Source organism: Simochromis diagramma, unplaced genomic scaffold, assembly GCF_900408965.1.
Source record: "Simochromis diagramma unplaced genomic scaffold, fSimDia1.1 OVJJ01000419.1, whole genome shotgun sequence".
Lineage (NCBI taxonomy): Eukaryota > Metazoa > Chordata > Actinopteri > Cichliformes > Cichlidae > Simochromis > Simochromis diagramma.
Genome location: NW_024387244.1, coordinates 3,302,138 through 3,317,075, shown reverse-complemented (window position 1 = coordinate 3,317,075; position 14,938 = coordinate 3,302,138). Strand labels below are relative to the sequence as shown.

Here is a 14,938-nt window from a genome sequence, read left to right as displayed (position 1 = left end):
CATATTTTGATGAGTCTTACCCACGCTTCACATCGGATGATTCCGCCTGTGACTGACACGCTATAAAAGGCTGCTTCAATCAAAATCACAGAGGGGCTCTTTTTTTTCCACCTCTGTCGTTTTTATTTGACAATCAGGCTGACTTGTTGATGCATCCTCCTTTGTCCTGTCGCCTCGCGTGACATCAACGCTGACATGATTACAGCTAATGGCTGTCGCAGGGAAAGGGTCGCAGAGAACGCGTCAACACTATATTTAGACTTTTTGCTTCGCTGCCTCTTCTTTGATTTAGTGAGCAGACATTTTGGCTCGGCTCGTCTCTGGAGTTCAGAGGGAGTTTGACCTCCTCCTGTCAATCGACACATGTCAGGTGTGGCGAACACGCTGCCACTGACTAATAAAGGCGAGGATGATGATGGTGTTAATGATGATGATGATGCAGTTGGCAGCGATGATATAGATGAAAATGGTGGCGGGGGATGATGAGAACGGAGGTGGTGCTGCTGCTGATGATGATGGTGGCGGTTGAAGCAATGATGAAAGTGATGACAGTGCCGCCGGTGAAAGTGGAGGTAATGATGATGAAGGGGGGTAGAAGTCACCTGGTGTCAGCACTTTTAGAAGGAAGACTGTCGAGCTGAATAACAAGGTCTGACTCTGTCCTCCTCTCCCCTCCCTCTCTCTCCAGTTTGAAGCTCGAGTGTGACAAGTTGGCCAGTGAGAAGTCAGAGATGCAGCGCCATTATATCATGGTGAGTTAAGCTGTGTGTGCTGCGCGTCAGAGCTGATGGTTGACACAAAATGCCATCTTTTCACTGTTTTTAACTAATGTAGATTTTGGTTGTTGTGCAACTTCTTTGTATTTTCACTCTACCTCCTCCATACCCTTCACCATCTTCCCTTTTGCACAGCAAGTCATTTTCATAGATTTTCTTAAAATTGCTTGCAAATGATTTCAGTTTTAGCAAAGAAGTGACGCCGTCGTTGTGCCTCTCTTGAAAAATGTTTCCTTTGTTTGGGAATCTGACAGTTACATTATTAATTTTCCAAACTCATCTAAACAGTCTAACAACTCCCTTAATTAGATTCTCCTTCGAAGAAAACGGACGGCATCAGTTGTTTCAGCAAATGCCCTGAAAAAGCATGCCTTAATGATCAAGCGACATGTCCCTTTAGTGTTTGCTGGAACACAAAGGCTGTTGTCTGTCAGCGAACAAAGAAGGAAGTTGGGTGATGTTATTACAGAGCCATGAAGCCTGCAGCAGGAGGAGATTGGACTAAGTGAGCAAACAAAACTTTTGCCGTGCTAATGGATCGTAAAATGTAATTTTTTCCAGCCGTGATTTGCACAATTTTGGCACAGACAGATAACGCCATCCTTCAAATTAGGGTATCATATCTGGAAAAAACATTTTCTTTTAGTTCAGTTTGAAGGACATGTTGGTGAAACCCTAAAGTACGCAGTGCAATCAAATCCAGTTGCTGACTGGTGTTGATTGTAGCCCCGTTAGACTTGAAATCTCAACACGTAACATGATTGAAATGATGGTATCATGTTCCCTAAAAACAAAACCTGAACTGAAATAAACCAGAATTTTTCATGCTTTGTTCCCTTTTGCTTCTGTAGTTAATGTATGTGTTACTCGCCTCCCCCAGCCCCCTTCATTTCCTCTTTTTTCCCCCATCTCTCTGTCTCTGTCCACACATTCACATCCACACACAAACATGCACACACAGATGTGGTTGCCTGCTCTCTGCTCCACCTCGGGGCTAATCTCATTGTTGCTGGCCGTAGCTGTGTAGCCGTCTGATGTTTTGCCTCTAATTGATCCTCTGACTGGCTTTAATCTCATCTCATCTGCGCTGCCGCACTGCTCTCTCCACCATCAGCAGGGCAGCAGACACATACAAACACACAATTCCTCTGTGTATCTTTCAGGCAGACATGTGTACACACAGTTTCACACACACACACACTCGGGCATTGTCGTCCTTGTGCACATAAGCACACACCCACTGAAACAAGAGCACAGTCGTGTAAAACAGATTTAATGAAAAACCGATGCCACGAATTTCAGAAATAAATGGAAACTCTTACTAAAGTGTGTTGCAGAACCCAGCAAATTCTGATTTGTGTTTTTTCTTTGTGTAATTGCAGTGATTTATCCAGATTATAGGTAATAGTTGATTTAAGCATTTAAATGTTTTGAAGAAACGCAGCTGCACAAATTAATAAGGGACATGATGACTTTTATAGTCAGAAAAATGTTCTACAGACTGTTTAGTAGCCTGCAGGCTGATATTATCAGCACAAAGTTTTCATTAGGGTTTGGTATTTTTCTGATCAGCTTGTGAGGCACTACAAAGTGATATACAACTTTCAGCTGCTCTGTTTTTTGGCAACGTTAACCAAAGCATCTCTTTTTTCTTTTTAAGAGTGCTCCTTTGCCTCCAGTTCACTCAGTGACTCTGTGATGCATGTGCTAAATCAATTTAAAGGACACTTTAAAAGACAGAAACCAGACAAGGCTGCATACATGCAATGGGTAATTCAAAGGCTGATGGAGGCAAAGCTCAGTTTGAGTGTTCTGTGTAGTTTCTATCCCCTTAAATGTTGTGGTCCTGCTTTTAAATGACTAAGGGACAGATCATTATCTCTTAGGACCACTTCAAAGTCCTATATTGTACCAACTTTTAACAAGATAATCTAAGTCTTTAATGTCCCAGCATTGTGTCTATTTCTAAACAGATGGTTGTTCCTGCTTTTACTGAAGTTACTGAACCTTTCTTGCTTAACAAGAGTCAGTTTTGGTGCAAGTTAGCAGCTTGGTGCTACATTACATTACATAGCCAGGCTTGAAAACCCCTAAAACTCTAGTTTAAGATAATGGGTATCACAGCAGTGGTTATCAGCTTCCATTGTTAAGCTAGACTTTCTTTATCAGATTCTGTCTGCAATATAATAGTAACAGAGTGTATATTTGACTCTTCTGCACAAAATTGATTAACTGAGTGCTTCTTACATTTGTTAAGAAGACCAGATCATATGTTGCTTATATGTTGAATATAAGCACAAGGGAACACTGGTGCTACAAGAAAGGAAAGCTAGCAGAAAGTTTAGCTTTCTGTCTTTCATTATTTCTAATGTGATAGCTGCACTTTGGACATCTTAAATCTTAAAACAGAAACACACTGATTCAGGATACTCGAGTCTTTACTGCAGTTTCAATGATATATCAGTGCAGGAGCTCAGAGATTCCCAGATTACACATCAAGAGATGTCAGACGTTCTGAAGCAAACTTTGCTTCCCATTTCCACATCTTCTACTTCTTCTGACTTGATGCATCTATCGTTCAGAACAATACTGCAGCCAGGAGGGAAAACTGGGCTGGAGCCAGTCCCAGCAGACACTGGTCAAAAGGCAAGGTTCACTCTGGATGGTTTGCAACCACATGAACTTCCCTATCTTACATGTGGCGAATCAAGAATCAACAGGAAACTTAACATTCCTGCCTTTGGATCGTGTGAAGACGCCAACAAGTTACTCAGGTGAAGCTGCTAAAATTGGCCAAAACAAAACTGATAAATTGGTTTGCTTAGATTTGGTAATAGGTGGTGCTTTTCCCCATTTTGATGTTACAAGAGGGGAATGATTTTTTTCTCTATTTGGTAGGTAGGGCTGTGCGATATGACCAAAATCTCATATCCCGATATAAGAATTCTATCGTCCGATAACGATATAAATCACAAAAATGTAACATTGTCTGTAAATTCTGTGAATCTCGGGCAGCTCGACTTGCGGGAAGTGTTTCCAGCTGCGCGTCATGTAGCTGGAGTCGAGTGTTTTAACCGATGCATGAAACTATACATTTTTAGACATAAGTTGTAAAGGCCGCCGTTTTCTTTGTGAGTATTTATTACACGGCGTGCTGCGGGGAAAAGCCTGTCCTAACGTTTGAGTCTAAGGTTTATTTTTTAGCACCTGGCGGCTCTTTTTTTAATTCTCATCCGTAAATAATCTGCTCTTTCACGTGATTCAGTTTATTTTGAAAAGTCTCAACAGGATCTTGAGCTTTATTGTGAAAGGTTTATGTGGAACATAAACAAGCGGACACGCGATGCTGTTACCGTTGTTGTTGCTAACCACAAGGCATAAAAACAGGCGCTTGTCCGTCCGTAGTGTGGTTATATTAAATATAAGAGAAAGAGAGAACTTTAAGAAATTAATATAAACACTACAGTGACCAAAACAATGAAAAAATATTGCAGTAAACAATGAATTTTGCGACACCACGAAACAAACGATAGCGTAAAATGTTTATGTTTATATCAAACAGCCCTATTGGTAGGTGTAATTATTTTGCAAAAGCCATGGAAGCATTGATTTTGCTAAATAAGCCCCATTTAAAACTTTGCAGTGATGTTATGTGATACTATGTAAAAACTGGGATAAGACTTTCCAGGGAAACATTGGAAAAATAGAACAAATAGTTGAGTAAGATCCCTGGCTTCTCTCTCTCACCTCTGCAAGGCATGAAGCGGGTGTGAATGTCTGCTTTAGAACATTACAGATAGAGAGAGAGGGTGTGTGTGTGTGTGTGTGTGTCACCCACTATCAAATGTCAGGAAGGATGCGGGTGAAAGGGGTTTCTAACGCTATCTGACCATCAGACATGCAATTCAGACAGAGCGTAAATCCTGCTTAACTGCACATGTCTAACTTTAGTGAGGAGGAGAATATGAGGCAGCTTTTTCTTGAGCCTGCATCTTATAGCTATCGTGCTGGAAAACAGTGAGACAGGAAATGCGCAGCTGAATGAAACATGGACACTTTTAAGAGAAAATGCCAGACAAGTAGCACTTTGCAGTGTTTCCAGAGTCTGCTGAGGAGTTCTGATTCTTCGTTACAAGGTCTTTCATTTTTATTTGAAACTCAAGCTTCATATATAAAATGTGAGGGGCATAAAAGGTGCAATCTGCTTGAATCTGAGCAGTTTAAGACCATATATAACAGTGAACGCACCAGTTGTTTTATAAACATGTAATTGGGTCTGGGAAATAAAACAACATTTATTAAAAAAAAAAAAAAAAAAAAGGCAGCCAGCAAATAAATAAATAGTTTGCGTCCAACCCTGTTACAGATTTAAAAGAAGAAATAAAATGTTGTCTAGAGATCTGTGACAGTTTTAAAAAAAGCCACAGTATTGAGGCTAGCAGGTAGGCCAACTTATCTGCAATCCCAGCTGATCATCTCACACATTCAATTCCACCTCAGCTCCTTCTTTGCTGCATCTAAATTAATCAATATTATATGTGTTCTCCCTATAGATTAAATCCGATCTGTGCCATTTTCCTGCACTTCACTCAGGCAGCAGCCTCGTTTCCAGAAGTGAGAACATGGATCACTTTCGCCAGCTGTGCTTTAGACTGGCAGCCACGTTTAATTTCAGTTCAGTTTAATTTAATTTAGAGAGGGCAAAATCAGAAGTCGTCTCAAGGTGTTTCATATTGTAAGGTAAAGATCCTACAGCAATAGAGAGAAAACCCCAACAATCAGCTGACACTTGGCGACAGTGGGAAGGAAAAACACCCTTTTAATGGAAGAAACCTCCGGCGAGCTCAGGCAGGGACAGCCACCTCTAAATACAAAGTAGGTGTGCAACACATATTTATAAGAGGTGTGTTTAGAAGAAATAAGCCATCATAGGAAATGTGATGAAAGTTGAAGGCTCCCATTCTACTTATAAGTACCCTCAGAACCACAAGTAAACCAGCAGACTGAGACTGAAGTGCTATATTGGGGTGATATGGCACTATGAGGTCTTTAAGATAAGATGGGGACTGATTATCCAAAATGTGAGGAGAAGAATTTAAAATTTGATTTTGGATTTAACAATGAAGAAAATCCAATATGGGAGAAATATGCTCCTCCTTCCTAGTCCCTGCCAGTACTCTCGCTTCAGCATTTTAAATGAACTGGAGGTTTCTTAAGGATGTTTTAGGACAACCTGATAATAATGAATTACAATAGTCCAGCCAATAAACTCTAAACTAGTTTTTCACATCACTCTTACACAGGATTGTTCTGCAGAAATGCAAGAAAGCAGTCAAGCTAACATGGATGTCTTTGAGAGGAAGCACATACAGGGTTTGCACGCAAACTTCACACAGGATCGTCTTACTCTGAGGTGACAGTGCTAACCGCTGCACCATCGATACATGTGAGAAAGGAGAGCAGATGATGCCCTGACCTGATTCTGCCAAAAGTTTCGGAGTTTTTATGTGAAAACGGCTTTAGTGAGGAGTGGGACTACCACGTGCTGCCAGAACAGCTTTGGAGTGTCTTATTGTGCATTTATTTCGCAAGCCTCTGGATCTCTACTGGAGGGAAGTGATCATGCTTTTCCAAAAGAATCACATTTTCTTAATTATTTAAAGCATTCTTTACCTTTTTAACTCTTTCCCCCATAACTTCTTTATATCAAAATAACTGGTTGTGCATCAAAAGTTAGTTAGTGAGAGTGATCTCTGCCTGTATAGCTTACTGGAGCAACCCTTGGAAAAAAGTGTAACCCATTCTAATAGTCATCACAACCACATCTCTCTCTCTCTCTCTCTCTCTATATATATATATATATATATATATATATATATATATATATATATATATATATATATATATATATATATTGAGGTGTCAAAACTCGTCATTAAGAGTACAGGTGATGTCGTTTTTATGGGGAAAGAGTTGATGAAGAATTGGCATCACTTGCCAAGACACCACTCCCATCAGTATGGAAAATTTTCATTATAGGATAAAGGTGATGCCTCAGAAGGGATTTGTATTGATTTGCAGTTGCTCTTTCCTCCAAGGGGACACCTGCCCCAAAATAATTACTGGATCTCCTCGTTTGTAGAGGTCAAGTGTTGAGATATTTCCTTCACTTTATCACCCCTCTGTAGATCCGCTGTATTGGATTAACTGAGATAAATTACACGTTTGTTACCATTTGCTTACCATTTGTCTTTTTTAATATGTGCACAGCCCTTATTGGATACATGCTGATGTAATTGTGCAGCCATCTTCACATTCAGCTGAAATAAAACCTGTAAAATTGAATTGTGAATGCAGTATTGCCAAAACAGCCTCCTTCGCCCACTCTGACTCGAACGCACACACAGTCAGCCACGCACACACATACGCGCACTTTCAATCGCACTTCCACTCCATCAGTGGCAGGCCGAGTCTTGTATCCCCACTACGACCTCCCCACTCCTCCTCTAATAGCATATCAGGTTGCCCCACTCCCCCAGCCAGCGGCAGCACCTCCATTTCCCCAGCGCTGTAATTACTTTAGGGAGCTTCCGCGTGGGCACAAGCAGCTACGGAGCTATGTTTTAGTGCGCGTGCGTGTGCGTGCGTGCACGTGCATTCACTTACAAGAGAGAGAGCCAGTGTGAAATTGAACACAAACAACTGTGTGTGTGCGTGCATACGTGCGTGTGTGTTTGTGTGTGAGTGACAACAAGCGAGAGACAAAAATGTGTGTGTGAGTGAGAGATCTGTGTGTTGTTTGTTTTCCAGTGACAGAGCCAGTCCCCCTGCAGACAGAGTGGGTGATTAACAGGGTTGACGCCTAGAAGGTGGCCCTCTCATTAACACTGAACACACACACACACACACACAGACACACAACAGAAGCGGTTTCTCTTCTGTCTCTCCCTTTCTCTCGCAGTCTCTCTTCCTCTTTGTGTCTTCTCTTTGCATGTGTGCGTGAACATGTCTGAAGTGTAGAAGTAAGTAAAGGGACTGTTACCGATCACATCGACTTGCCTGGATAATTAATAATTCTAAATAATAAATGAGGCAACGTCTCTTGTTCCACGTGCGCACACATGTGGATCCTGCTGCTGTGTGATGATTGCAGAGATTAATGAAAGTCATCCTGCACACAAACAGCTGTAAGCGACAAACAGAACTTCAGTACGCCTTTTAAATTAAGCAACTGTTTATATTCTCTGGCAGTTCATACATGCAAATTTCATTTGTATGAGGGAGCTGGCGTGTACATGAGAAGGAGGATAAAATGACAAACTGGCAGATTAATTATGCAAATCAGTTGATCGGTTTATTTTTATGTGCCGTCGTAGCTTCGGTTTCAGCGGCTCATCATTTTACATCAAATAACATCGAACAAAGAACATTGGAGGTTGTTATTAAGCTGTTTACTTAAAAACAAAGGCAAAAATGAAAAGGCGAATAAAGTCTTCCGCAGTGTTTCAAGATTACTGTACCCATGTGAATTCTTGTTCTTATTAATCTGCAGTGTAATGATGCCTTTCGGGAATCATCTCTTGGATTTAAGAAGGCCCGTATAATGTTTTTTATGATCATATTAGCATTCGTTGCTTTTGGTGGAAAAAAGCAACGAAGCAAACGGAAGATGCTTCGAGTGTTCCAGCTGAGAAACAGAATTTTTGTGCGATTTCCGATTGTGGTGCAATCAAAATGCACATTAGCTTCAAACGTGATTTGTCACATGCAGTCAGTTGAGCATGATAAATTGTTAGCATGGAGCTCCTGCACAGACAATTTTCTGGCAACAGTTCGGTGCCTGTGTTTTTATAGCTTTTTCTTCTTCTTCTTCTTCTCTTCTTTGTGTAGTACTATGAGATGTCCTACGGGCTCAACATTGAGATGCACAAACAGGTAAGTCTGTATTTAGTCTCCTTAAAGTTCGCTCTTTTATTCCCATCACATAGGATGTAAAACTGTTGTATGATCATAAACAGAAGATTGCTTTTGTGAAGAAAATTGAAACACAGGAGGATGCCTTTTCTGCTTGCAAGATGTGATGGATTCAAACTGAGGGGCATGCATGTTTATCAAGTTTCTATTGTACCTCCTGTGTGTGTTATGTTGCTTAAGGCTTCCTTTCTAACATGCTTCTATAAACTGAGGTGTCTCCATCGTCATGTAACTACTGCCGAGGGTTATCAGTCTAACTTTTTGTTATTGCTTTTACCAATGTTTAGAATTTTTCTTCCTGTCAGTTAGCTTTGACATGTGGATTTAAATACTACAGGGAAAAAATCCAAAGAAGCCAAATCTGAGTGAAATATGCTTTTGTGCTGTCAGCAGGAAGTAGCTACTTTCCTCTGCATAAATGAATTATTTTATAAACCTGGCTAGCAGCTGTCTGACAGGCAGTGCTCTCTCTATACGTGTTATGGATAAACCTGCGAGAGCCACAAATAAAAGTTGTAGTAATTTCAGAGCAATTTGTTTTAATATTTACAGATGAATCATACATTTACCAATAATCTAGCGTCATTTTGTACTCTGTGATTGAAAAATGTCTCAAGGACTCGCTGTCCTGTATCGTTGCTTGTTGTTCATACTGACGATTCAGCTGGGAGAATTTCCTGGACTTTGAGGTGCCAGTTGGCTAACCTCATCAATGCAGATAAAAAGACTTTTAATACTTACTGAACCTTGAATTATGCACTTCGTTACAGGGTTCTTTTTTCTTTACCCTGGCTCAGATGCATTGGTTGCCAGGGTTGGGAATGTCTCCATAAGTTACCTGTTGCATGTGCCTCACTGATGTTTGACTGGCAGATCCACATTGCTGTATTGTGGTAGCCTTATTATGCTACAGACATGGATACTCAGAGAGCAGCTTAGTGGTTTGTTTTTTTTGATGGGACGGGTGAGTAAACAGTGACAGGTACAAAGATTTACCATAGACAGTATAAAAGATGGACTTTGTGCCAACATCTGAAAGTGAAGCTGGTGTGGTTCCTTTGGACTCATCAACCTTGCTCCGGAAGCAGAGTGTGAAGCAGCTGGGGTGAGAATTTAGCACCTGAAACTCCGAAGCCACGGTTCTTAGTCAGAAAAGGGCAGCGTGTCCACTGCAGGGTGCAGGAGCGAGCTGCTACCTCAAGTGGATGATATCTTAGGGTCTTGTTTACAAGTGAGGGAAGAGGAAAGCAGGAGGCTGACAGATAGATGAATGCGGTGTCAACAGTGATGCAGACGCAGTACTGGGCTGTTGTGGTGAAGATAAAGTATGAAAGTACATCTACGATGTACCTTCTTACCCTCTCCTTTGGCCCAGCAGTTTTTGATTTAGTTGTAGCCATAGTCTTTTGATTAAAAAAAGTTTAGTTTTATTCCTAATTAGGACTAAATCCTTTTAGTTTTAGTCGACTAAATATCATAGGATTGTAGTAGACGAAGTCACCTAATTCTGTGTGTAAATCCAGTTGCTGAGGAATTAACATGTTTTCTTTTGTTGTTTTTAGTAATTTTGAGCATCACACAGTCATTTCATGTGGATGTAGGTCTTGGCAAAATGGCTTTATATTTACATCCAGTGAAAACAGTGCTGTAAGAACTAGTAAGGTATTTTGAAATGGAGCAGAAAAAAAGGCCCTCAATCAGGCAGGGCGTGGGTGAGGGAGTGGTCCATACATCAGTTTGTGTTGCTGCAGCAGGGGGAGTAATTTATGCTCAGCCTGCAGGAGGAGAGAGCGATGGGCCTCCAAGGGGCCAACCCTTATCGATGACCTCGTCTGGTATTGCCCATCCACACTCACAAACGCACACGCACGCTGTCGTATGATTGACGGCGTGCGCTGACAGCCATATTGGAAGAAGGGAGCATGCTTTGACGAATGGAGACACACATGAAAGTAGCAGCTTCCATGATTTAAAGACCTTCACTTGTATGCACCCGCACAAACTCTGAGGTTGGAAGCACAAGACGGGCACCGCGATGCATGCTGAGCAAACGCACACACCTTTCTCCTTTATCTCATAGGGATTAAATTCATAGGCACAAATGGAGTTGTGTGTTTGTGTGTGTACCCAGCAATCTTCGTACGTGCGTGTGTGTACATTAGCTCATGTACTTTCCCATTGGCTGTCTGCAATCTTTTAGAAATGTCAGTGTGTGGGTAGAGCCAGCGTGAGCTTCGGTGTGTTAGCGTGCACGCTCCTGAGCCCCTCCAGTCACTCCATCACCGCATGTGCCTGCGTTTTTTGTGTGTGCGCGTATGTTACCAGCGCATGTTCATAAACGTTCGTGTCTCTCTGCTCGTGTGTGCTGCTGTTACTGTGTGTGCGCACACGCCCGTCCTTTGTGCACAGTGTGAGTGGGTGCCGAGAATCGCTAGTTCCATTAGAGAGTTGAAATTGAAGGGGATGTGTGGAAACGAGTGTCGAGGAGCATTCATGTCTAGGCCTATTGTGCAGAGCCACACTCCCCTCTCTGCTCCTCCTCCTCCTCCTCTGTCTGTTTCCCTGTTTTTTCTTTCTTTCTTTCTTTCTCTCTCTCACACTCACACATTCAATTGCTCCCTCTTGATCACTCTGTCCTACTCAATTCAAAAAATGCCTCTCCACTCTGTGCAGTCTGTCTCTTTGCTCTCTGCATCTCTGTTTTGTCTTAGTGAGGAAAAGCAAGGTTGAGTTGCGGATCGAACTGGGAGTGTGTTGAATGAAGCTGTATCGTTTATCTGTTTTTCCTCGTTTTCTCTTCCTGACAGCGTTTGTGTTTTGTTTGTGTTGTGTATAGTATGTAGGTTCTCATTGTGCTCATCACGTAAACCAAACTATGAAGGCAATTCTGAGTATATTCATCTGTATGTGAGCTGCATCTGCAGGAATAGTTGTTCGTGTTCGGCATGGTGGAAACTCTTTGTTAAGCAGAAGTGGCGACACTGAAAAGGCTGTGATTCAGTTATCCAGTCCTAGTTTTAGGGAATTTCAAAACAAAAATGCCAATTATTTTGACCTCGTTTCGTGAGCATTACTTTTTTTTTTTAATTCTTTTTATCTGATAACAAACTGAAGATATATATGGAAACTGGAGCAAAAGTCCTTTTGATTTGTCATGTAACTGGTCGCATTTGTGTACATGAAAATAATATTTTCAACCTTTTAAAGGGAGAAAAAGTATAAATTCAGAGGACAGAGGGGCAATTTGACTTCATTTTCCACTCATACCAGAGGCCATTTTTTAGGGGTCTGGAAAAAAAGCAAGGTTGAGTCGAGGATTAAACTTGGAATGTGGCTAATAAAGCTGTATTCTTTTTCTGCCTTCCTGTCGACCTGTTTTTCTACTTAGTTAGGGTTAAGCAGTCAAAACTGCTTGGGTAGGTTTAGATAATGTGGACTACTTTGCTAGGTTTGCACAGTCTTGACCTTTCAATTAGGTTTGGACAATTCAGACTAGTCGGTTAGGTTTAGACCAGGGGTCCCCAATCCCAGTCCTCGAGGGCCGGTGTCCCTGCAGGTTTTAGATGTGTCCTTGATCCATCACAGCTGATTTAAATGGATAAATGGCCTCCTCAACATGTCTTGAAGTTCTCCAGAGGCCTGGTAATGAACTAATCGTGTGATCCAGGTGTGTTGACCCAGGGTGAGATCTAAAACCTGCAGGGACACCGGCCCTCGTGGACTGGGATTGGGGACCCCTGGTTTAGATAATCTAGACCAAGAGTGTCAAACTCCAGGCCTCGAGGGCCGGTGTCCCTGCAGGTTTTAGACGTGTCCTTGATCCATCACAGCTGATTTAAATGGCTAAATGGCCTCCTCAACATGTCTTGAAGTTCTCCAGAGACCTGGTAACTAATCATTTGATTCGGGTGTGTTGACCCAGGGTGAGATCTAAAACCTGCAGGACACCGGCCCTCGAGGCCTGGAGTTTGATACCCCTGATCTAGACTATTTGATTAGGTTTAAACAATCTGGACTACTTTGGTTAGATTTAGCTAATCAAACCTGCTACCACAAGTTTAGATCATAAATCTTCTTGATAAAAAACTCCTCAGGGCAGATTTAGGTGTTAAAACTATTTAGCTAGGTTCTGAAAAAGGTCGTGGTTTGGGTTGAAGTACAACAGATGGCACTTTGATAAGAGCCACCTGCAGCATGTTATCATGTGTGTGCTGCAGGCGTAAAAACTATTACTTTTCCTCTTTGTATTGAAATATATTTCAACGTCACGCTTCCAAAAAACAGGACAGCTTGCTTTCATAAACGAGAAAAAAATCTATCAGTATTTCACATTTTGCCATGAGACCCTGTGACTATAGGGGAGCCCACGCAGTGACAAAGCCAGTACACTGTAAGGAAGTCTGTGTAACGTTAGGTTTGTTTACTCTGCCTTCCATACTTCCTTGAAACAGAATTTCGTCAGTGAAAAGTGCTCCAATAGCACTTTAGGAAAGCCAGAATGAAGCAGAGTGAAATGTAAAGTGAGGACGCGAGAGAGGAGGCTGCATTCAGAACGAAAAATCTGAGGGAGAAGAGAAGGTGATGGAGAGCAGGGATAACAGAATAGACAAAAGCTGGGTTGGAAAAAAACAAGATAGACAGAATAAAGGGCACTGAAAAAGAGGCAGAGCCATAGTTAGCGTGGAGCGAGTCCCGCAGAGACATTTTAGAGATGTCAGGGAGATTGTATGTGTAATGATGAGCAGATAGGAGTGAAGCGCTTGATGGGAACTGTGCTCTGCATGCCTAATGTCTGTTAGAAGAGCCTCTCTCTCCTCATCGCGCCTCGAATTAGGCTCTAACACAATTACTGCTGCTTTGCATATCTCTTATGGATTGGATGATTACCAACCAAATGTGATAATAGACCTGCATGTGAGAAAGATAGGGAATGTGCATGATGTGAAAGAGAACACGGCGTATGCGTGCGTGTATGGGAGATTATTAGTGTGTGTGTGTGTGTGTGTGTGTGTCCGTCCAAGTGTTTTTAGAAGCGTATTAAGTACAAGCAACTAAATTAATGAGGTGAATAAAGGGATTCTGACACATCTGATATATGTGCATGTGTGTGAGATATATTTGCTCCAGTTTGGGAAGGTCATAGCAGATGTTTCCCATACTGATGAGTGTGGCTTAAATTCGCTGAATGACGATTCACATTTAACAAGAGTTTAAAGGATAAGTGTGGTGATACTCTTTATTTTGAGCTGTCATTAAATCCCATGAAAAGATTAAAATGAGCCGTGAGCTGATATCACATTTTATCTGTGTAGCCAGAGGCTATTATGCTGAATTCTTCTGTTCCATAGAGTTGTTGTCCTCGACACTTTGCCCTGGCATGGTTTTTGTTCACCTCTTCTGGCGTTGGTTGTTCTATGTTATCATCTCTGACTTTATTCATTCATTCGTTCATGAAATCTTCTCCTTGGATCTCACAGGCATTAGTACCCAGTGAGGTGCAGTAACGTTTTTTACATTCAGCAAATCCACATCTAAGTGCTAAAGACACCCGCACCCTACGTTTAGTTGCTCTACAGCCTCAGACAGAAGCAAAGCTGGTATGAGCTTCCTTCTGTTAGTGTATCCCCTCATGACCGAGCATTACTTAGGTGACTTAATCTAATAGAAAAGTAAGAATATCCTTCCCCTCTGTCCCCTGCACCATTAATTCTTGACTATAGACAGTATAAATATGGACGTAGGCGCCCCCATGTTGTCTGTCTTAAACCTCCATTCTCTTTAATGGCCACCAGGGGGAGACACCTGTGGTGGCTAAAAATAAAAATAAAAAATCTGCAAGCACTATCCCACTGAGTTTATGGGCTCAGTCACTCATTTCATACTGTATAAAACAGTGGTGGTGTAGTGTTGCAGTTTGAGGTGTACTCCTAATGCTCCAAACCTGGATAAATGCGAGGGTTGCATCTGGAACAGCATCGAGCATAAAACCCGGTCATTAATCCCAATCTGTGCGCTGCGGTGAACTCAATAAACCATAAAGTCTGTTTTGTAAATTTTGATCATTGTAAGATTCAGAGAGGCGAATAACCCAGGATCTGAGCCTACATTTCACAGTCAGATCCGCCCCTTCATTATGAACACGCCCAGTGTGTTTTATTTTGAGATACTCATACATGCACCGTTCTATT

The 14,938-nt window shown here is 41.7% G+C and overlaps 1 protein-coding gene across 2 annotated transcripts in view; it reads left to right on the top strand.

Moving 5' to 3' along the window:
- tle5 (TLE family member 5, transcriptional modulator) overlaps nucleotides 1–14,938 on the top strand; it is a 53,608-nt gene that overhangs the window by 31,901 nt on the left and 6,769 nt on the right. For both annotated transcript variants that reach the window (XM_040052748.1, XM_040052747.1), the window contains exons 3-4: nucleotides 689–752; nucleotides 8,667–8,711. In XM_040052748.1, coding sequence (XP_039908682.1) covers nucleotides 689–752; nucleotides 8,667–8,711 — 109 coding nt within the window. The remainder of the gene's footprint in view (nucleotides 1–688; nucleotides 753–8,666; nucleotides 8,712–14,938) is intronic.